The sequence below is a fragment of the Choloepus didactylus genome, chromosome 5, assembly GCF_015220235.1.
Source record: "Choloepus didactylus isolate mChoDid1 chromosome 5, mChoDid1.pri, whole genome shotgun sequence".
Lineage (NCBI taxonomy): Eukaryota > Metazoa > Chordata > Mammalia > Pilosa > Megalonychidae > Choloepus > Choloepus didactylus.
The window spans coordinates 160,202,367-160,227,612 of NC_051311.1; the positions used below are offsets into that span (position 1 = coordinate 160,202,367).

Genomic DNA, 25,246 nt, shown 5'->3' on the forward strand with positions numbered 1-25,246 from the left:
ATCATGAAATGTAGACTCAAGCGCAACAAGGAGTAGGGCTCATGGTGAGCAGCTCTGGTCACAGATGTGTCCCAAAGACCAAGGCACAGAAGTCCTTTGAGGCTAAGGAAATGTGCTCAGTCCTCAATCTGGGACTAATGGCCATTCGGATACTCTGATTAGAGCCATTGAAGTTCAAATGATACGTTTCCATATTAATAAGGTAGTCTAAAAATAAAAAATCACCTGGAATCTACATTCCCAAAGAATTTTGATTCAGTTCACAGATGTCTGTTCCAAAATGATTTATTATTGAATATTAAGGAAACTCAAGACACATCCCAAACCTCAAAAGACAAAGATTCTTTTTTTATCCCCCAAACACTGCTTGACTCTTTCCCAGATTCAGGTGGTGTGTCCCATCCCCTTTTCTCTAAAGGCTGTACTTCCCATATTCACCTTCTCTTGCCCATAATGATAATGATGCTCATGATGGTGAGCTGTCATTGATTGAGCACAAATGTGATAGATGCTAAGCTGTCTACTTTCATATAATTACAACTACAATTGCTCCTCGCAAAATGCTACAATTTTGGTTCAATTATCTCCATTTTACAAATGAGAAAACCAAGGCTCAGGGGAATTTGATAATTTCTCCAGGGTCACTCAAGAAGCAACAGGGCAAGAGCGTGATCCAGTAGGATCAATTTAGTCAGGTATGTGCTTATTTGCTCTGGTATCTTCTATTTCCTTACTTATCCTTCCACGAGAAGAATAAGGATACTGATCTGGGTCCAAGAGCTTAGTGCTGCATGTCACTAAGCAAGAAACACACAGATAAATTTCCAGGTAGAATGAGCCCCAAATGCACTGGTCTTCTCTCTCTACTCAGCAGGGAACATTTGTTTTTGCAGTCCATAGATTTATTTCACAAAACTATATATCATAGTTACCTGGAGGTTGGGACTGCTTCCAGAAAAGGCTTTATATTTTGATTCTTGAAAACACATTTTTCTTTTAGTACCGCCATCTAATCCACTTATATCCTATTGATTTGGCACTTCAGTCAGTGCAGGGACTGTTCCAAAGGTGCCCTCCAAAAACAAAAATCATTGCTAAACGATGGCAGACAGTGAGAAAAATATTTAATTTATAAGAACAGATTTTGAAGGAAGTCCATCTTTTCTGTGGAGGCTTTTATTGTATCTGGGTTTTGGTCTAAACCTGCCAGGATGCTGATGACAAATGTTTTGTCAGCTAAACTTTGACGACTCCATGTCTGATTTTAAAAATAAACAAAAGTAGCAGGCTGACAATATTTAACGCCACCATGTGCAGAGAAAATGTAATCTATTTCATTTGTCTATATCTACCTTTCTTCATCAGCCCCCACCCAGGGTGGCAGGGAAATTATTTAGTTCAGCTTCAGTTTCGTTTTACCTCAAAATGTAATCAGTCCCTTTAAGAAGTATTCAGTGCCCCTTGCACAGAAGACTCGTTGTTGTTTTTTTTTTTTTTTCTCATTTCTGCCTCCTTCTCCTATTTCTCTTCCCCAAAGTGCTTTTAAATAAGTGGGGGAAAAGAAGGGTTTATGTGATCACATGGCAATGAAGTAGGGTAAGGGTCTTCAGACCCATGTCCTCTTCCTCCTTTTGTCTTTGGGTGCTGACCAAAAACACCTAGTGCTGCCCCCCATGCCATTATGGGCATTTGTAACTCAGGCAACTGCTTCCAAAAGGGGCAGGGCAGAGCAGGGGCTCCCAGGCTGTCTCAGCTTCCCCTGGGGTCCTGCTGGCTGCAGACCCCAGCTTCCAGCCAGCAACAAGGGGCCACCTCATGCTGGAAGCAGGCTCCCTGGCAGGCGCTGTCTCCCCTCCAAGCGTGGGAGCCCCCGGGCCCTGTGGAAGTGCGGAAATACCAAGGTGGGGCTCCTCCCTGGGCCCCAGACCTGCCTCATGGACATTGCTGTGGCTGCACCAGCAGGGAGAGCCAACAACGTCGCCAAGACCCTCACTCTCCTGGTGCAACTGCCCACCCCAGGCCAACACCCAGAGACAGATGGAAACCCACAGCTGCTGGCCCCATGTCCCCGGTCCCTTCCCTGCCTTCTTCTCAATCCTCTCAAATTGTGAGACAGAAAGGAGCAACTTGTTCTTTTATGTCCCCTTTGCAACCTTCTCTTCTCTGATTCCACCTCTGTGGCTCAACAATAAGGGATCAATTTGAGTAACTTTTCTACCCTAAGGGGAAACTTTGCAGGTCTGGGTTTTCTGGGGTCAGCCCTCTGTATGCCAAGGAATAGGAGGGCTTCTTATTTGTCCTTTCTCTTTACATTCCTGCAGTAACAAACCCTAATCTCCCTTCAGGGAGACGGATGTTTCAGGTCAAGTCAGAAGAAGGTCCTATCCTTAAAAGGCAATACAGAAACACAAAATAACATTTTCCAAGATTCTGTGTTAACCCTGCCATTGAAGCTTCTTGACTTGTTGAGAAGTACCGAGATACTTTTTTTTTAATCTTCTCTATGCTTCTCTGAAAATGAGTGTTTCTACAAAATACCTACAGCAATATTTCCTAGTTGTCAGAAGGGCAGAAAGAATTCAGAAGTTGTAAAGGAGTAACTACCCATCAAATGCACTAAATTGGAAATGATCAATAAGGCAGGTGAAAAATATGGAGCCAGTTATGCAGAAGCCCAAATTCTGCCCCTGATTCCGTGAGCTTCTTCTGTGATTGTGAGCAAATCACATATCCATCTCTCTGAGCCTTGGTTACCTCATCTGAAAAAAAGTGGGGCTTGTCCTATGGGATCTCCAGGATGCCTCTTCTAATAATCTATGATTCCAGAATGGAGAAAAATGGATGAGGATAGTTTCTATTGAAATAATGTAGCATAACATGCATGGATAATCTCATTGCCAATATTAAGTTAAAAGTCAAACCCAAAGTTAAAGATTCTTAACACTACAGAGATGTTATATGATGAATATATCTCTGGAAGACCTTATGAGTAATAACTTCTTTTTATTCCGTAAAGGATAATGTATCCTTATGGTGATGTGATCTGCTTCGTCACATATGGTAATATTCCTTTTCCTATGCCCCAATATTTCAGGAAGAGAAAATAGCGTGATGCCCAGTTCCTACCTTCTCGGTACTTCAAGAGAATATCCCAGATACTGCGTCGGGAGCAAGGGTCCACACCGCTGGTGGGCTCATCCAGAACTACGGTCCTTGACGTGCCAAGGAAAGCAATGCCAATGGACAGCTTCCTCTTCATGCCCCCAGAGAGGGCTCGGATTTGCTTGTGCTGATGCTGAGTTAGCTCCACATCCTGAAGTGTTCTGAAAGAAGAAAAGAGCTCTCACTCTTCTTCTTGAACACCTGAAAATGTTGCCTCAAATTTCCCTCCATGAAAGTTAGTCTTATATGTTATATAGATACCCCTTTTTAGTATTTAGTGTATTGGAGTAGCTATAGGGAAATACCTGAAACTGTTGAACTGCAACCCAGTAGTCTACATTCTTGAAGATAATTGTATAACTATATAGCTTACACTTGTGACCGTGGGATTGTGAAAACCTTGTTGCTCACACTCTCTATATCCAGTGTATGGACAGATGAGTAGAAAAATGGGGACAAAAAGTAAATGAATAATAGTGGGGGATGGGATGTTTTGGGAGTTCTTTTTTACTTTTATTTTTATTCTTAATTTTTGGAGTAAAGAAAATGTTCAAAAATTGTGGTGATGAATGTACAACTGTATGATGGTATTGTGAACAACTGACTGCACACTGTCAATGATTGTGTGGTATGTGAATATATCTCTATAAAACCGAATGAAAAAAAAATTCCCTCCTTGAATAATGAGTTACAGTGCCCAGGATCTTTATAAACCATGAGACAGCAAGGAGGCCTAGATGCTGCACAAGCATCTTGACTCAAGCATTGCCCTGATCAAGGCTCTCAACCACATTGAGAGATTAAGTTGATGCCCTGTCAGCAGCAGATGCCAAGTATTGTTCTCTCTTCTCTGAAGGGCTTCTTGTCTTTCCACCCAGACCTCCTGCCAAGGACCTGCATCCCCTCAATATGGTAAGTAGCACAGTGTGACGGCCAGTACCAATGTAGTATGGAGGGGTGAGTGCCACACTGGTATGGTCAGAAGAAACCAAAGTGGAAGGACCAGCTCCACCTCTCAGGAGTGTGGAGAAGTCCTTTAACTCTGTGGTCCACCATGCACTGTATTGGTATCTTCTCACCTTCCCGCCTGAGCAATTGGGAAAGTCCAGTGAAAGAATGCATGAAAAGTGTTTGTAAATTGCCAGATGTCCTCAATGAAAGAATACGCTCTCTCACTTTCTCTGGTGATCTTTCCATTGGGAGAGTCCCAGATTTCAAATATCTTGCCCAATGTGGCCCACTCTTCCTCTAGTGCAACTTCACCCTCCCCCTTTTGATGCACGCTCTTTTAAATCTTGACCTAAATTTATCACAGTAATTTCTGTCCCTGCTTTTTAATTGTTTCCATTGTGGACAAGAGACCATTTGGAAGGAGGAGCATGAGTCAGTCAATCTCAACAGGAGACTGTCTTGACCCTACAATCCCAATTAGATGTGGTCACTCTCTTAATTTGCAAGGTCTGCTATAAAAAATATCAAAAATGGTGGTTTAAACAACAGGAATGTATAGCTCCCAGTTTGGAGGCTAGAAGTCCGAAGTGAAGGTATTGGCAGGCCATGCCTTCTCCCAAGTTCTGGAGTTGGCTTGCTGCAATCCATCTCTGCCTCTGTCATATGGCCATCTGTCTCCTTTGTCTCCTCTTGTGGCTTCTACCTCCAAGCCCAAATGTCCTTTGCTTATAAGAACTCCAGTCATATAGGATGAAAACACACACTGATTCAGTTTGGCCTCATCTTAGAATCTTTCAAGATCCTATTTACAATGAGTCCACACCCCAGAACTGGGGAATAGAACTTGAGGGTCCCAGTTACGGATGAGTTCACATCCATGGGACAGGGGGTTAGGACGTGAGCATGTCTGTGGGGGTCATTATTCAATCTACCTTGGCCACTAACTCTTTCTCACCTGGGATGATTGCTCTATTGGAATCCACTAAGCATTAATTTACTCCCATTAACAAAGATCAGTCAGCAGAGATAACAGACAAAAGAAAACAACTAGTCATGTTCAGATGCTTTCAAAACATTGCATGTTACAATTACACTTTTATGTTAAACCGAAAGCTTTTCTTTCCTTCAGTTAATTCTGTTCACACTATTCAGGCGACCCCCTTGGAAAGCTCCACTGCCTGCCTCCCTGCATACCCTTTTCATGCATAAAATTCCACCACCTTGTGGGCCTGGCCATTGTGGTGCAGGAGTGGCTATAGTCCTGTCCCACCTTGTTTGATACCTGTGTGGTCCTCTGCACATTACACAGGTGCCAAACAAGGTGTAAGAGAAAGGTAGGATGCTTCCATAATCAAATTTATGCAGAGGCTGATGTTGGCATCCTGTTATCCCCTAGACAATTGGTTGACATTAAACTGGACGATCTGTTTCACTCCGTAGTTTTGTTCTGTTTTTCTGGAAGAAGCCTCTTTTTTGTAGATATGTTTTGAACTTTAACACATGAATACATTTAATGGTTAAATTTATTCCTCTTTGCCTTTTTTTTTTTTAATTCCTGAAACCAAGTGCAATGGATAATCATGGTGTGAGTGGAGTGCATGAGAATAGGACTAATTCATTCATATCTGTTTTATAAATTCTTACAAGATTGCCTACAAGGGGTCTACAGCATTACAGGCCCTGGGCATAATGCTGTATATATTTGTTGTGTGTGTTTGCAGAGCACAGAATGGGGCATCAGGAAAACACTAATGCAGGCCCTTCTCTCCTGAAGATCAGAATCTCATGGAGAAAGAATACATGTATACATCCCATTATAACACAATGTTATAGAAAAAATATAAATAAAGTACTACAAAAGATGCAAGGCAGGATGCGAGTAATAAGTCTTGGGGAGGTCCAATTTGAACTGGCAACTCTCACTCACATCAAAATACAGTAGAACCTAATTATGGTTTTTGAAGAACGTCATTCATTCATTTCACGAAGTCTTTCCTACAGCCAGAATCCCTGTCCGTAAAGAGTATAACTTTTTTTTTTATTATTTTAGCACATCACACTTGGATAATAATAGCATTTATTTGACATGTATTACTTGCCAGGTACTGTTCTAAGTGCTTTGTGTATACATATATATTAATATAATCCACACAATGTCGTAGTGAGGACAGGCTATTATTAGAAGCACATTGTATTCAGGAAACCTAAGGTAGAGATAGCGTATATTGCAAAAAGCTCTTTAAGCCAGTGGAAGAGCTGGATTCCAGTATCACAGTATCATGGCCAGAAATCACTTTTATCATTACAATACATGGATACTCACTAGGTCCCAGGGACACCCACTGGATATACCTGTTAACCTGTCTCACACCACAAAAGGACTGGAGCTTTCTCAAGGACAAGGCCTCTTTCTAATGAGGACTGTTTTCCCAGAAACAAGCCTCATGATAGTTAGTGCTCATGGCATTTTAATCAATGAATGTGATATCTACTAAAGTCAAATGGAGGTCAAAGGATGTGATCTGTTCTCCATGGTAACACTCCACAAGACCACTGGGGCACGTCTGCAGCCCAGCGCAGTAGACCTACTTTGAGGGGCGGGGAGAGGACTCAAGGTTGCAAAGTCTAGTCATATTCCCATTCCGTTTGCTTTCAGCCATGGTTCTAAAATGCTTGGATCTGGCTTAAAGACAAAAGAAGAAAACAAATTGCAAACACTGGCCAGGTGTTTTCACTTTTTGAATTTTTCCTTGATTTTAAAGTTCAACTTTATCCAGGGGTTAATATTAAGTATTGATCTTCAACATACCAGAATGAAGGAACTAATGTATCAAAGTTAAATTTCCTAATTCCTTCTCAAAGGGATAGGATAACCCTCAAATTGAGAGTAGTGTTGGGCAGCAGAGAAAGGAGGAAAGGAACTTTTTCCATATTGAGTCCTAATTATGTTTCAGAAAATGTGGTTTAGGTGCTAACCTCAGTCATACATTCATGTATTCAACAAAAATGTATTGAGCCTCTACAATAGACACAGCACCTGCCACCTGCTAGAACTAGAGAAACAAATCAAATATTGTCTTTGATTCCAAAACTCAGAGTGTAGAGAGGAACTCAAACAAAAAATTACAATAAGACTTCCAACTTTGAATTCCAGATCACCAGAATATATCACTCACTTCCTTCATTGTTGCTGTCATCCACCAACTCCTGAATCATGACTCCTTGTTTCTGGAGGAGGCACTGTCTCTTTCTCCAGTTCTTTTCTCATCTTTGTACCTATCTGTTTCAATATCCATGTAGTTTGTCCTCCTAGCACTCTGGCCTCTTAGTTCCTTGACCTCCTCTTCTCTGTTTATCCTGACCTCAACCTGTTCTCTTCCAATCAAGACCAAGGTACACCCTAGACCTTGACATTTTTAATAACTACATCCCCTCCAGAGTCTCAATTCAAGACATCCTTCCTCTGACCACCACCTGCTATTTTCCCAGATAATCTCTGCCTACAACAATCACTCAACCCCACAAATCTCCATTTGGCACTATCCCTCATCCCTTTGGTTTTCTCCCTATCTTCCTGAGTTTGAAGTCCATGCTCACCACTGCAATCACTTCTTTGCACATACTCTTGATTCTGAAAAAAGTCGAAGCAGAATACAATTGCCCACACTCTACTTTCCCTCTGACTATCTTCAATGAACCAGCTGTGTTCTCGTGAGGATCAATCATCCTCCTCCTGCATGAGCTCCCATCCCCAGACCCACACAGAACAATTTTCCAGAAACCCACCCTCCTTTCTAGCTTACATCAACTGTTGTCCCTCTTCTAGACCATTCTCATTAGTATACAAATATGCTGCTGTTGTTGCTATCTTTGAAACATTCTTCTCTTGACCTCACTTACCCATCTTGATACCACCCCATTTCTTTGCTCCCTTTTGCAGCAAAACTCCTGGAAAGAGGTGCAGTTTCTAATTCCTCTCCTCTCATTCTCCCTTAAACCCTCTCCAACAAGAACTTCATTGCCATGGCATCACTAAAACTGCTCTTATCAAGGTCACAGTGACCTCCACATAGTAAATCCAATGGTCAAATCTCAGTCTTCATTTTACTTGACATTCAATTCATTTGATCCACTTGGTAACTCTCTCTTACTTAACAGCCTTGATTCACTCCCCTGTCTTCCTCCTAACTCAACTGGTCACTCTTTCTGCCCCCTTGGCTGATCCCTCCTCATGTCTCCACACTCTTCAAGGTAGAGATCCCCGGGCTCAATCCTTTGTCCTCTCTTCTTCTTTTCCTGCACTCATGCCCCTGATGATCCCATTGCCACCAAATCTTCCTCAAACCCTGAGTCCATAGTGTACATCAGAATTCTGTTAATGTTAGCTACCTCCCTTGAACTCCCATTTTAATGAAGCTACACATTAAGGAAAACAAGTGGTACTACTGGAGACTAATAAGGACCATGTTGGCTCTAAATCATTTATTTTCAGTTTTCCCTCCCTTCAATTGAGAACTACTGTCCTACAACACGATCTCATTCTGATGGCTTTTGTGCAAATTGGCTTTTGTTGCTAAGTAACACACCGTGAACTGATAACCATTAAGGTTGCTTGGCACCCAAACCGGGAGATGAAACCTGTGTAGCATTGTTAGGAGCTTGATTTAAACCCAAACACAATCACAATAGAGTTCACTGTGGTACAGGGCAGATTCATTTTTTTTAATTAAAATAGGAAAACTGTGACTTTAAAAAAAAATGGTACATAAAAAAATTGGTACATAACCAATTTTGTATTTAGTAATGTGTAGTTCATATAATACCTAGGTATTTCTCCTTAAGTATCTACTCAAATATAAGATAGATTTACATTGTACAAAGGAAATATCTTCCCTGTATAGCCAAGTCTCCACCGTCATTAATTTTATCAGCGGTCACTTCTGAAGATATCATGAGATGTGAACCAACCCACCTTGCAGCAAACTATGTGATCTGACGTCTGCTTAACATGTCAATGAGGTGAACTTTGAGATAGGAGAAAAAGGAAAAAAAGGACCATGGAAATAAAACGGGTCCATTACACAATAGACATGTCCCTCGAGATTTTTTCCCATTAGTTCAGATCTAATTTTTATAAGACCCTCCCAGTGTAGTATCTATCCAGAGAGAGGGTTTTTGTTTCCTGGGCTGCTCAAGCAAATACCATGCAATAGGTTGGTTTAAACAATGGGAATTTATTAGCTCTTGGTTTTGAGGCTAGAAAAAAGTCCAAATCAAGGTGTCATCTAAGTGATGCTTTCCTCCCGAAGACTGGTATTTTGGGGCTGGCTGCTGGTGATCCTTAGTCCTGGGCTTCTCTGTCACATGGCAATGTACATGGCGGCCTCTCCTGGCCTCTCCTTCTCTTCCAGGTTCCATTGACCTTCAGCTTCCTGCTTCTCCTGGCTTTCTCCCTATCCAGCTGAATTTTATTCTGTTAATAAAGGACTCCAGTAATAGGATTAAGACTCATCCTGAATGAGGTGGGCCACACCTTAACTGAAGCAACCGCATCAAAAATGTCCTACTTACAGTGGGTTCACACCCACTGGAGTAGACTCAGTTTAAGAACTTGTTTTTCTGAAGCACATAGCTCTGAACCCCGCCAGACAGCTTCGATTTGCTCTGTACACTCACTTGTCATGCACCTGGTCCCTAAACACAAGTCAGCTATTTCAACTTGAGATCATCCAAAGAAATAGCAATCCATTCCAAATGTGGAGAAGTAAAATTGGTCGTGGTGCATTGGATTGAGGAGCAGCATACCATTTTCCAAAGCCGCGCCCAACTAAGAGACTTTCAAGAGTAATGGACAACGCGGTTTTCACCTGATGTACTGCTTTCTGACTCTGGCCTCTGAGTACTAGGCACCTCTGCTTTATTCTGGATTTGTTGCTTTGTTTTGTTTTGTTTCTTTCATCCAACAAAAGAATTTCTCCATGCTGGCTAATTTTGACCCTCTAGGATCTTGTGTGTGCAAAACACCAATCTTTCCCTGAAGCGTGACAACTCATTTGGGCAGGACACTTTCAAGGACTGATGTTCTGGATGAAGGCTCTGTAATGACCCAGGATTCCTTTATGGCGTGCACTCTCCTCTTAAGATGCTGCCCTCCTACCCCACCCAGGGGCTCTGAGAAAGTGTTTTTCAGTTGCTGCCACTTGCATTCACTAGACCCAAGCACAGTCCACCAGCAACTGAAAATGAATTATCTCCACTTCTCCTCAGAGCTTTGGAATCACCTGGACAGGTGTCCAAGTCTCAGTTAGAGCAATAACACTTGAAATATGTGAGAGGAACCCTCCCCTCCTCCCAGCAAGGGTGAGTATCCTTTGGCCCCAGGACTCCATCCTTCTTTACAGCACAGCAGCCAGCCCAAGGGAGATGTGTCATAATGCAGAAGAAAAATACCAGACTTTGCATCTGAGAGGTCACATCACAACCTACCTGGGTGACTTCATTTCCCAGAACCTCAGCTCCCTCACCTGTACACCAGAGATACCCTATCACCCCATGGGGAGTTAGAGACCAGGAAGTAATGGCATATGGAAGGCAGCTGGGACACAGTATCTAGGAAAACCTGACACAAGAGAGGTGTCCTTGTTTTGACCACCAGGTTACCTGGTGGCAGAGATGAGTCAAGATGCAAAAGTCTACCCCTCACCAACTGGGAAAGACCACAGGGTGTTCCTGTCCTGTCCTGGTCCCAGGACCACAAGTGGGAGGGGATCTGGTCCTTGAAGGATCACAGGATTTGGGCATGCCAAGGAAATAGAAGCAGCAGTTGAGGAAGGACAACAGATAAGAAAAACCACCCAGGTCAGGAGCACGTGCAACCCACCAAGCTGTGGAGGAGCGTCACAACACTGTGGAGATTCAGTGCCCTCAAACTTACATCTCTAAGACAAAAAAAGTGAGACGTAAGCTCACTATTTTCTTCTCTCCCTCCACTTCCCAAATTGACTTCCTCTCTATATTACCTCGTATCAAGAAGTAGGGCCACACTCTACCAGCTTGGCATGGCAAGAAAACAGGAAATATTCATGGCTTCCTCCTTTCCTGACTCCCACATTTGGTTCATGTTCTCATTCCTCCTCATGCTCTGGATATCCCTACTGCCCTCACCTGCACCTGCAACAGAGACCTCCTATCTGTCTTCCCACCATCAGCCTGTCCAGCTAGGACCATCTTCCACACACGCCACAGGAGAGAGTATTCCAACCAGCCAAGAGGGTGCCAGGATGCCTACCAAGGTCCCCAATATTCTGCAGGGCCCCACCTCCACTGCTTACCCACAGGACCAAATCTAAAGTCTTGGCCAGGCTCTGGTCCTAGCTTTCCCCCTGCAGCAGTGTCTTCCATCACATCCAGCCTGCCCTTTACCTGCCAAGATGCTTTCTCACAAGCTTTGGTTCTCACATGCTGTTGGTTCTTGTCACTCACAGTGTCTTCCTCCCCAGCCCAGCCATATACCCACAGGCACTCTTTCTTCATCCTGTAGCTCTCTGCTAAAGCGTCACCTCTGCCATGACCCCTGTCCTTTCTGCCAAGGATTCTGAGTTGCTCATTGGCCTGGGACCCCACCCTTGATTCCTACACCCTCCCAAAATAGCTTATTACATTTTCATTGTTTGCAGTTGTGTCTTCTTTCTAGACTCGAGAGCAGGGACAGTTGTAGCTTTGTTTCCCAGAGCCCAACCCAGGACACATACTATATATTGTTGAATACTTATTGGAATCAATAACATTTGTGGGATGAATAAATGAGACTGGAAAGTTAGGATGAGGAAACGTGGTGACATATGAGGCATACTCAAGCTAAAGGTATGAACATTATTCCAACATTATTTCTTCTTAGGTATGTACAGTTCATTGCCATTTATAGTTGCATATTTGCCTCAAAGGTGCTCTTTCTGCCTGTATGCTCATCCTCTGGCTATTATTCTGCTTTGCAAAGTCGGTCCACTGTGAGTGCCAAGGAAAATGCACTAGCCCCATATGCCTGGAGCCCAGCATGGAGGCTTCTCACTTAACTATCATTATTTTCTGAATCAATGGCACCACCACTGGATTACTTCTTCCACCAGTAACTACTGTCCTTGACCTCATTTCTTCTCTTCTCCCCCAGTCCATCCTTCCAACCTCATCCCCCTCAAACATCACTTTGTTCTCCAACCAGGAACCTACAGTTTCTCCCTTCTCTCTCTGGTCTAAGCATTTATTAGTCTCCAATAACTAGAGAATCTTCCTTTTGCCTCGTTGGCCCATCCTGGGAATCCTACTTCCTTTCCACTCTCCCTATAACATATGTTCTCCACTCTGGATCTGACTCATGCTATTCTATTTTGAAATTTGTTCAGTCCTCCATCTGGACTGACTGATGTCCTACCCATTCTTCAAAGATCTACTTGGTCTCCTACCCCCACCCCCATCTTGTACATCCAGTTGGTCAACATGACTTGTTGCTTCTAACTTTGAAAAGTCTTCAAATTTACACCTTCCTCTCCATCCCCACTGGCTATGCCTTCACCCTGCTGCTTTCACTGATCTCTCCGTCTCATCTCTCCCATTGCCATGCCTTCTGCTATGGCATCATAAGATCCATCTTCCACATCTCAAGCTGAATCATGACCCCATACTCATAACACCTGCTTGCAAGATCAAGTTCCAGTGCCTTAGCATGACTAATAAGGCTCTTTACAACCAGCTGCCTCCATCTACTTTTCTGTTCTTTTCATTTCAGGACACCCATATGAACCCCATGCTCTAGACACACAGAACTTCTACTAACAACCTGTACCATCTTTCCTTCTTTTACTCATACTACACCCTACTTTGAGGACAAACCAAATTAAAAAAAAAAAATCCAATGCCTTCCTTGTCAGTGGCTATGCCACAATTCCAAGTTTCAGAACCATTTACAATTTTTTTCTTCTCATCAATTTAGTCACAGATGACTGTTTGATAGTGTCCCTTTTTCTATGCTCTTCCCTTATTTACACAGGGACAGGGAGTAGGAGGAAGAAAAGGAAGACTGTTACTAACTTATTGATTTGCTGATGTAACTCCTTCATGGTCCAGCGTGGCTCCTTTATGGAAGCAAAGAGCAGCAGATGTTCCAGAACAGTGAGGTTGTCAAACAGGACATCCTGCTGAGGGCATACGCCCAGCTCCCTTCTGATTGAAGCCATGTCTGTCTGCAGGTTCTTGCCATTGATGAATATGGTTCCAGAGGTGGGAGGGTAGAGTCCAGTCAACATGGATCTGCCAGAGAAAAAGAGATCAGCATGGAGAACACACACTGCTGAGACGGTGAGCACCAGCCACCCAGTCATCTCCAGCATGATGCATACATCTTGAGAAGAGCACACACCTTCTGATAACCTGTTTTCCACCCAGTATGTTAAAGGCTGGGAGGAGCTTAGCAAGATTTTGGCTGGTTTCATCTTGGAAACATGAGCTTGTGATAATGTTTAAACACCTCACACATATAATGTGATCATACCCCATTATAGTTGGATGAGGGACTTCAAGATTACAAAATCCAACTTCATTTTCACAGATGTGTAAATAGTCTAAATAAATGAAATATTTAACTAAGGACTCTTAATTAAACATAGGCAAAGTAGAAACTCAAACTTAGACCAACCCTGAGGCCAGACTTCCTTCTGCTACCTCTATGTTATCTTTCCATGTCAAAACGTAACTCAAGTCACTTAGTTGACATTACCAAAGGAAGCCTGAGGATTGCCTAGTTCTGGCTTCCTTGCTCTAGGAAGTTTATTATATGTGTTTTAAAGCTATTTTCTTATTTCTAAAAAGTTAAATCATATACCTACCATAGTACCTAACAATATTACTTCTAAATATTTACCCAAGAAAAATTAAGACATATGCCCACACAAAGATAGGTACACAAATGTTCATGGAGGCTTTCTTCACAAATAATCCCCCCCAAAATGAAAACAGCCTAAACTGGCACCAACAGGTGAAAGGATAAACAAATTGTGGTATATCCATTCAATGGAATACTACTCAGCAGTAATAAAGAACACACCACTGCTGTTACGGCATCATCAATGGATCTCCAAATCATTTTGGTAAGTGAAAGAAGCCAGACACTATTCCATTTATTTGGAATTTTAGAAAATGCAAACTAATGTATAGTGACATTCAGATCAGTCATTTCTTGGGGACTGGAGGTCAAAGGAGAGCACAAAGAAACTATGAGGGCAATAGAAGTATTCTGAGTCTTCATCATGGCAGTGGTCTCTACATTAAATTTGCCAATTCATAAATGAATTTCATCTTTCTATAGATTTGCAAGCAACACTAAATTTAGTAGGAAAATAACAAAGAATCCTATGACCTTATGAGACCAAAGTAAAAGCATGGTTAATTATTGGTAGAGAATGAGAGTTAAAAGAAATCTAAATCTATCTACTCTACCCCTTTGACTCAACTCCAGATCTAAAAGTTAATTGTGTTGTTAGGAAGACAGCACAGCTCTGTCATTAGCATTTCTTCTTTCCAGGTCTTAAAACTCTGTTTTGGTATGGAATTATCATGTGTTTAAGGAGCATGATGAATACAACCTAGTTTCAAATGTTTATAAGATAGATAGATAGATAGATAGATAGATAGATAGATAGATAGATAGTGTGCCTGTTTGAAATTGTTATGTACCCCAGGAAAGCGATGTTCTTTTAATCCAATCTTGTGGATGCAGCTTTATTGTGGGTGGGACCTTTCGATTAGATTGTTTCCATGGAGATGTGACCCACCCAACTGTGGGTGAGACATTTTGATTAGATTATGTCCATGGAAGTGTGACCCTGCCTATCCAAGGTGGGTCTTAATTAGTTTACCGGAATCCTTAAGAGAGCTCAGGGGCCAACACAGACAGACACTTGGAGATGCAGACTGAAAAACATTTGGAGATGCTAAGCTAAGAGATGATGCCAAGAGTTTGCCCCAGAGAAGCTAAGAGAGGACCCCCAGAGACTTAGAGAGAAATGCCCTGCAAGAAAAAGCAAGGATGCACAGGAGCTGAGAGAAAGAAGCTAAGAGAGACAGAAGCCCAGAGACATTTTGGAGAAAGCCATCTTGAAACCAGAACCCAGGAGCAAAGGAACAGTAGACACCAGCCACATGCCTTCCCAGCTGACAGAGGTGTTCTGGATGCCATTGATCTTTCTTCACTGAAGGTATCCTCTTGTTGATGCCTTAATTTGGACACTTTTATGGCCTTAGAACTATAAATTTGTAACCCAATAAATCCCCTTTATAAAAGCCCATTCATTTCTGTCATATTGCATAATGGCAGCTTTAGCAAACTGGAATAGATAGATCGATAGAGAGATAGACAGATTGAATGATACAGCAAATGTGGCAAAATGTTAGAATTGGTAATCTGTGTATCTGAAGGGGGAGGTGTTGGAGTTTTCTGTATGTTTTTTGTTTTATTTCAACTGTCCCATAAGTATGAAATTATTTCAAAATAAAAAGTTTAAAAACTCTGAACTGAGATGTACAAAAGAAAAGTAAGGAAAAGAAAAGAAATCAAACCTTCTGGCTCACAGGTAAACTGATATTTTTTACAAGTGAACATGCCCAGTATTCCACCAAGGTAACACAAGACGTACATAATGGTGGTTTTCCCAGCTCCGTTTGTCCCCAGCAGGGCTGTGATCTGGTCTCTGTGGAAGGTGAGGGTGAGGTTCTTAACTGCCGCTCTGTTGTCCTCGTATACCTTGGTCACGGACACCAGGGACACTCCAGGGAGACCTCCTTCAAGGTCCCCTTCCTCATTTTGTGGCAACGTCCCTGTGAAGAAAATGTACATTTTTTATCAGAGGACTTCAAAAACTCTGAAAATAATTCACACACTTTTTTGATAATTCAGCAGGCTGCCTTTGGACCTGAATTCTAGCTTTGTGAAATATCCAAAGCAGCTCCAAAAACTTTCTTGAACAAAATCAAGAAGTAAATTACAGAATGGCAAAAATTAGGTGAAATTGCTGATCATGAAGTTTGGAACCCTATGATACCCATCTTGTAAAAGAAAAAAAAAGAGAGAAACACATGCAGGTACAAGTGCAAAGAAAAACAGGAGGCAGGTGCTTATACACCAAAGGGTTCATGAACAATAGTCTTCCTAAGAGACTAATGGATTCTGGTTGATGTCTTCCAAATTTTATAAAAGATTCATATTTGATATGTACAATCAGAAAAAAGATGTTACTTTACAATATTGACATAATATAAGATTATTATGACGGGAGCTTGCTTGTTCATATGCAATGCATCTATTACATATACATATTACATATACATTCTTGCTGAAATTGCCCCTTTGTGGATTGTGAATTGGGCAGGTTTGGAGAGAGGGGATAGGTACCGAGACTGCCCCTTCCTCCTGGGAAGTACTTTCCTCATTTGTTAAGTGGCAGTAATGGTTTCTTCCGGAAGCATTAAATTACCTAGCTTGTCTGAAAACACTTTGAAAATTTTAAAACACGGCAGCTGTCCACTTTCACTTTTATTTTTTATAAACATTCACTTTTGAATTAAGGCTTTAATTTTACTAAATTATAACATATGCACAATTGCACATAATACATAGAGGTGAGCACTATAAATAGTATGTAAAATTAACATCCTCGGGTGCTGGGCCTGTGCAGAGCAAACATTATCGGGGGATACTAATCTCAACTTGGTCCCAGGCTGACCTGTAGGGAACGGTGCACACACAGTCACAAAGGCTCAAGCAGAAATGAGAAACAAAAGTAAAGAACAAAGGTGACCAGAAGGAAAAGCATATATCCAATGGTGCTACTCCTTACACACCTTTTTTAACAACGTTTTCATTGACGAAGAACAGATTAGAAGTCATATAGGATTGCTTTCTCTCCACCACACCACAGATATTCTTCCAGTAGGACGTAGTGAAGGGAAAATACCATGGTTTTCTTAACCCAAATGTTCCTTAAAAAAATAAGATGCAATTAAAATCAGCTTCAGTATCTTTTCCTATTTAGATGAAGATTCTGTAATAAAATATCTTTGTGAATTAATATGAATAATTATATAAATTATAATTTAATTATATTTAATTATAAATATTTGTTTTAATTCTATTTATACTTTCTATTTACTTATAATTTAATTTAATTATTATAATTCAATTACACTTTATATAAATAATCATATAAAATGTTATTCAATTTTATTGTTTTCAATGCGCAGATGACCCTTTGTTCAAGAACGTTCCATATACAAACCAAGGATGCAGAAGCCTGGGCCGTGAAGGAAAGAATAACTCGGGCTTGCACACAGGACCCTAACTCTCCTCCATCATTTATTAGGAGACATCCCTGTAGCTGTTCAGTAAATACTTTTGAATAATAGCCGAGTATTTCCCAGAGTGGAATCACCCCTGCCCCAAACTGCCCCTCCCATTGCACTGTCACTGTTCTCTTGCCCACCTTCCATATTTACATGGAAGGAAACCCATGAGCATGGGGTGAATGCATGAAGGGCTTAGTTATTTAAAATTTCTGCAAAGAGGAATAATTCATATTACTAATACCTTCATGTGAACCGTATCAACATTTTTCCAATGTATTCACCAAATTCATTTCAGTCGACTTAATAGTTACTTTGTCCTTCTCATTTGTCAAAATGAAAGTGGGTTTAATTATTAACAGTTCCCAATTTCCTGTAATATCTACATTCCAGCTTAAACTTGATGAATGCAACTTATCTAAAGGCCTAAATTCCACAGTGATAGAGTTAATAACGGCCTACATGAAGAATATTTTAGCCTCTTGGCCATCCAACAAAGGAAAGCTATGCAATGAGGAGATGCATTCTAATCAGAAAATTCAAAGAGATGATCACAGGCTGGTAGTAAAACGCACGGTCCTGTCACCTCCGAAAGCAAAAGAAGGGTGTTGAGCCGGTGTTCCATCTATTATCTACCATCTCTTTGTGGAATGAGGACAAGTAGCACATGGATAGTTACCTCACATCAGGGGAAGCATTCGACACACTTGCTCTATGCCAGGTGATGTTTAGTTTCTTTATTTGTATTAATTCATTTAATCCTGCAACCACCCATCACCTCTACCTTGCAAATGGGAAAGGGAGGGACGGAAAGGTTTGTCCAAGGTCACACAGCTGCCCCGCAAACCACTGGCTACTCTCCCCACAGTGCCTGCCTCACCAAGCTCATACATGCAGCGGCTAAAGGGCCTCCAGTACACAAGTCCACAGAAGGAAACTGCTCAGCTCTGGGTTTCCAGCCAGGATCAACCTAAGAGACTCGTCTCAACTCCCAGCTTCCATTTTCTTCAACCACCTCATGGGAATCGTAGAATGAGCTCTGTACATGTATGCATGAATGAGTTTGTGAAAATAAGAGAAAATAATAAGCAAACAAATGCATCAGGAAATGATTGTGCAAATGCTGGTCACTGCCTTTGCTCTCACTCTTGCTCAATTTTTCTGTGATGGGACCTCTCTCAGGGCCCATACACAATCACTCCAGAATTCAGCATGTGTGAGCATCACCTTTGGGATAGCAAGTCAGTTATGTGATTTAAATGCTTAAAAACATTTATAGGCTTTGAATTAGCAAACAAAATTTTAGAAATCTGTTACAGAGAACAAAATGACACAAAAGTGGGGACAAATTTGAACACAAACATAGGTGTCTAACACTATTTATAATGAGAAACAGCAGAAATGATTTAAACTTGCAAAGTAAGGAAATTACTAGTTTCAGTTAATGGGATGTTGAACAGCTATTGACAGTATTTTCAAAGACATGGATAAATGCTTCTGGAAAAAATATTTAAAAAGTTATATATGTTATACACACACACACACACACAAACAATATGAATTCAACTGTATGGAGAAAAGTATCTGGAAAAAAAACTATGAAAAACTACATTGTTACTTGTAATTATTGAGATTGGAGACAATGGATATTTTCATGCTACTTCATATATGTAAGTACTTTCCAAATATATCATATAAATATATTTTATTATAAAAGTTAAATATGATATATAAAAACATATATAAAGTTAAATATGATATATTTAATTATTAAGTTAATTTTTCATAATCATTGAGGAGAAAGAACAGTTCATAAGTGCAGATTTTCACAGTGAGACTACATGAATTTTGTCTCTTCCAATGAAAGCAGTAGAATATCTTCACGTATACCAAAATAAAATATGAAAAAAAAATCTTTGCTCCACTTCAATATAAGTAGAAGTTATACATATATAAATACAATTTCATAAAATGGTATTTCATAAACAAAGTGGCTGGTCATGAATCAAAGCAAGAATCACATGCAAATATGTGTGCACATGCACACACACACACACACACACGCTCACTTACACAACTGAAACAACATCAGGAGATCACCTGTCCCTACAAGGGAGCTAAGATGTTGCTCCTTATTGATAGTGTCCCTCTCATTTGCTTACTTGAATATTAGGAAAACCGCAGTTCACTCAAGCCCACTCTCACTGTAGGAGACTCTGCACTGAGAAATGAATAAGCAGCACCGTCTATGAAGGCAGGAAAGAGGAGGTTGGTTTATCTCCAGAGGCCACAGTTCTCAGCTGTAAGCCCAAGAATGAGAAGGGGCTGGGAGGACTCAGCACAATCACAGTGGAACTGAAGAAGTCCCATGGATCCAGTATATCCTTAGGCTTTGTCTTGTTGTTCTACAGTTTGCCCCTCCCTATTCCAGATAGACATCAGCCTTTAAACAGAAATGAATTAATCTCACACTCAGGTAGCACTAGGGATACACAAATGAATCAGACACAGACCCCACCTTCTTGAGACTCTTGTTCTAGTGGAGAAGGCTAACAAAACCAACTTGCTACAATGCAGGGATAAAGTATTATAACAGTGAGATTTCCACTGGCACACAATGGCAACACATCCTTCAAGCAGAGGAAAGGGAGTGAGAAAGGGAAGGTATAAAGATGGGGGGCAGGACAGGGAGTTCCTAGGTTTAGCAAATAAAACTATAAGGTGCCCAATTGAATTTGAATTTCAGATAATTTTACTATAATTTAGTGGTTTGGAGCTGTATATACACCAGAAAACATGTTTTTAAACATGAGGCAACATCAGTTAAGGTGTGGCCCACCTCAATCAGGATGGGTCTTAACCCTATTACTGTCCTTTATAAGTGGAGTGAAATTCAGACAGAGAGAAAACCACAGAGGGAGCAGCCAGAAGTTGAACATAAACAAAACTTGGAAGAGGAGGGAGAGACCAGGGACACCACCATGTGCATAGCCATGTGACAAGCTAAGGACCAAGGATCGCCAGCAGCCAGCCCCAGAAGGCACAGTCTTTGGGGAGAAAGCATCACCTTGATGAGGTCTTGACTTAGACTTTTTTTCCTAATCTCAAAACTGTGAGTCATTAAATTCCCATTGTTTGCATGGTATTTGCTTGAGCAGCCCAGGAAACTAAAACATATAAGTACATCCCAAAATATGATTTTTTGTTTCTATGACATTCAAATTTAACTGGACATCTGTATTAGTTAGCATTCTCTAGGGAAACAGAATCAATGAGAGGTGTGTCTGACTATCAGATTTGTAAAAGTGACTCACACAACTGTGGGTATGCACGAGTCCAAATTCTGTAGAGCAGTCAGCAAACTGTCAACTCCAAGGAAGATGTCCAATGAACTCCTCAGGAAATGAACCAGCAAATTCGACAAACTACTCAGGAAATGAAGTGGGATCTTCAATGAACGTGTTCGATGAACTCCTCAGGAAACGAACCGGCAACTTCGACGAACTCCTCAGGAAATGCTTCACTGGGCAGCCAAAGAAGAAGTGAAGGTCCTCTATCTGTCTTGCTTATAAGTCTTCAACTGATTAATTGGATTAAATCCAGCCAATTGCGTTCTCTCATTGTGGAAGGCATGCCCTTTGGTGAGTCATCAGTCATAGCTGCAGTCAATTGACTGATGATTTAATAAACCAGTCTGTTGGTTTATTAACCAGCCACAAACATCCTTGTAGCAATTGTTAGGCCAGTGTTTGCTTGACCAGACAGCTGGGTACTATCACCTGGCCAAGCTGACACATGAACCTAACCATCACAACATCCTAAATTTTATCTGGCAACCCTATGCAGAGGCACTGGGCACTTTAGGGACTGCCCCCCAGACCAATGTGACCAGAACATAGAGAGCAGCAGGTTAGTTTAGAGGCAGACACCGTTAAGGACATTAACTTTATTCTACAATCATTTTGGAATCAAGGAAGATTATCATGTAGGGAGGGATGTGGTTTATCTGGCCTGTTTTTAAGAAAAGCAATTGAGTGCCGGGGAACAGGGAGAGACTGTAGAGGAAAAGGGCAGGGGAAAGGGGACCTAGAGGCTTGGAGAGGAATTATGAGGACATTGAATGGCCCAGGTTAGGAATGATATTGCTTGAAGGAAGGTAATGGCTGTAGGGATGGAAAGGAGAGACAAGATAGGAGAGGCTCTTCAGAGTTAAAAAGAAAAAAAAGATAAATTTAATATTAATGGTTAATTTGCTAAGTAAACCATCTCAGCCCTGATCTGTCTGGACTTTTAAAATCCTCTTAATTAATCTATTAATCTAACCGAATTGGGGAGCTGCCAAATTTAAGTTAGTGTGTTGGCCCGCTCAACTCCTTCATTCTCTGCTGCAGCTCACTAAATAAATTCAAACTGGTTTCATGTGCATGTTCTAAAAGTACATGCATCCTGCTCACTTTACGAAACATAATGGGACACAATACGTGCAAAAGCCCTCCAATTAGCCTAGGCTTTTCTCCTCGAGGGGAACAGCCTGCTGGTTTATTCGGGCCAGGAAACTAATTAGCATAGCCCCCCAAAACTGACAGTGATAAAAGAAGAAGTAAATGAACTTAGACAGACCAAGAGGAATCAAATTTAATTGGAAGCACATAAAGAAGAGTTGATGAAATGAAAACTTCGAGAGTAGCAAATGTCTCAAGTGGAGCATGGAGACCTGAGGTTGACACTGAGCCCTGCAGGCCAGGCAGTGATGTGACACTGTATCTGTACAGGGTCTCCAAACCAAACATCAGTCTTGAGAATTGTTCAGGTCAGCACCTATAGAACAGCTTTAAACATATTTAGCTTTGCTTTGTTCAGGGGAACAGCAGGGAGACAGCAAGAGAAAGAAAGGAAGTGCTCACCAATCCCAATCTGGGGATATCCTTCTACTCCCAGAAGGCTTTAGAATGGTGATTCTCAACTGGTGAGACTCTCCAAGGGAATTTTGGAAATGAAGGAAGGGACAATTTGGGTTAGCACAGTGAATGAGAGTTGGCAGAAATGGCCTTTTGTGGGGCAGGCACCTGGGATGGTAGATTTCCATCAAAATGAAGAACAGTCCAACTCTGCAAAGAATTGTCTTTGACTTGCAGCCTGTGGGACTTATCATGCTAGTGAAAAAACCACTTACAGTTATTCAAGGCTAGGACATGTAAACCCAAAGTTTCTGTGCAGTTTTAATATACACTGTATTTTCCAGGAAGCACCCACCATGCAAATCAGTGAAAGATTATTTTCACTGAAATGGTGAGCAAAGTTAAGAATTTGCTCACCATTTCAGAAAACCACAGCCTCAAGAGTGATGCCACTCTGATTTTGGGTTTCCAATACAACACAACTGAATCAGCTTTCATTTTGCCCCTTACATAGAAATATATAACGAAGAAGATATGAAAATCCTCTGAACACACTGAGAACCAAGCATTTTTTTAATGAGTAGAGATGCACAAAATGCATATGATTTTATTAACAAAGGTTGTTTTAAATTATTTCACAGTATTGTCATTCTATATTTTTTAAAAGTATATAGCACAATAATGAGAAATCTATTTTGTAAAAAATTGCATACTGAAATGATCAATACAGAGGTTCCCTGTTATTTTTCAATCTTATTCTGATGCTTTTCCCCAGATAACCACCTCATGGCTTCTTTATAAACCCTTATATTACTATTTTGTTGCTTAATTCACCCTCTATTTCTAGTCACCTACTAAAGAAGATGATCTCAAAAGTCTCTAAAAAAGAGACTGAATGTAGACAATACTATGAATGGAATTACAAGTGAGGAGATATAGTTTCTGTCCAACTTGACAGTTAACTGCCTGCATGTGATAACAGAAAATTATCTGAAAGCACACTTTTAAATAAGACCCAGCTCATTTATAAAAAACACCATTTTTCTACCCACTTTGTTAGTGTCTAATTTTTCCTTGTACATTTTCTCTCTCTCAGTGGAAGTTATCTCCATCTTTTTATCATATCCTAATAAGTCTGACCTGTTATCACTTACCCTAATGCTAGCTTTTATTCTAGTGTCTACATTTATCTCTTCTCTTGCATTTCCTTGACTTCTAGCACCGAATGGCTTCTGATCATTTTCCTTCTTTGAGATCCACATTTGCTCCATATATGTGGAGACAAGCATCTGAGTGCTTCATTCTGTGTTCTAAGGAACTCATGCCCAAGCACTGAGCATTTACATATTTTACTAAAAATTACTTTCCTTTCATGTCTCTTTTATATTGCATTAAGACATCACATTAATTTTTTAAAATCATGTAAGTTGGTAGATTTTATCTATGACTTTTATTTCAAGAGAATAAAAGGGACGTTACAAAATATTTGTTTTAAAAAGAGAGCATTTGATCTGAGAACTCCTAGAAATGGCAATCTCATTTAGGGATTTGAAAGCCCATCAGCATTTTCTAGCAATTTTATTTTTTTGTTATTATTAGAAGATACTGTCAATGTTGAAAATAAATACCTTGCATTATTTAAGAATATATAAATTTCCAACTCCAATTTTTATTTTAACACTTAAAAATGGAAGAATCAGCAATTTCATGATAAATAAAGGAAAAAATCTTCAGCATCATTTTTGGCCAAATCTATGCCTTTTTGTATTTAAATCTGTGTTATGAAGATCTCAGAGCTCTGATTTGTATTCTGCCATTGACTAGAGCTTCCTTCCTCATTAACCAGGAGCTAGAATTGGTGATGCAATTGCCAAGAGACGTATAAAAACCCATCACTTGAAACACCTAAACAATATGTAGACATAGGCGCATATAATCCAAAGGTTGCTTCTAGGCCCTTCTGTCTTCACTTCCCTCTACGATTTGCAGAATCTGATCTGGGTGGGAATCTTGAAAGGATAGGAGTTCACAGTCACATCAGGGTTTACAGCTGATGAAACATGGAGAATGTCCTTGGAAAAACATGTATCCACATGGATTTAGGAGGGATCCAGGAAGTAAAAGCAGCAGATCTTTGCCCCTGGTTGGATGTGGTAGGTTAAGAGTTGATTTTAAGGTAACTAAAAGCTCAAGTTTAATTTACTGGGTAGAAGGCAGCCATGAGTAGAAGTTAACCATGAGAGATATCGTGGGGTAGCAGGGTGGGTGCACTGCACATAACGAGCAGAGTTTTCAACACTTCACCTAATGGGAAGGCAGAGAATGAGGAGTCTTACAACATTTAAGAACAGGACAGTGATGAAAGAAGGAACAGGAGACAATGTAGGCAAGTTCCAAAGGAGCTAACTCTACCAGAAGACGCAGGAGGTTCCAGATGGTCAAGATCTTTCTGAAAGATAATCCAATTTGGCATTTATACCTCCTGGTTCCTTAAGGAAACAGGCTTTTCTTTCCTCTTTGAACATTCCCTAAGGAAAAATGCTCTTCTTAAAAAGTCACCAGTTCAGCTGATATACACTGACTCACTCACTTAATTATTAAATAATAATTTAACACTCTCTCCTTTGTGGGAGTCTTCCCGCCATCACTCAACTTTTCTGAGCTAAGTTGCCTCCCCCATGAGCTCACCCCCAATTCCCTTTACTCCCTTTCAAATATGATCAAGGAAGTGGGCACTTCTGCATACCAGTTGCCTGCTCCAAGGACTCCGGGCTTTTGAGTGTTTCTTGTTTCTTCTGGTGAAATCGTTTCCCTATTTTGTCCTCCCTGATGAGCTCATTCCAGACTCC

General features: G+C 40.8%; 1 protein-coding gene across 1 annotated transcript in view; it reads right to left on the reverse strand.

Moving 5' to 3' along the window:
• Positions 1–25,246, reverse strand: part of ABCA13 (ATP binding cassette subfamily A member 13) — a 453,377-nt gene that overhangs the window by 213,359 nt on the left and 214,772 nt on the right. Inside the window, exons 35-38 of the mRNA XM_037837193.1 lie at positions 17,002–17,139; positions 15,798–15,978; positions 13,198–13,416; positions 3,127–3,323 (exon numbers count right to left, since the gene is read on the reverse strand). Of these exons, the coding sequence (XP_037693121.1) occupies positions 3,127–3,323; positions 13,198–13,416; positions 15,798–15,978; positions 17,002–17,139 (735 nt within the window). The remainder of the gene's footprint in view (positions 1–3,126; positions 3,324–13,197; positions 13,417–15,797; positions 15,979–17,001; positions 17,140–25,246) is intronic.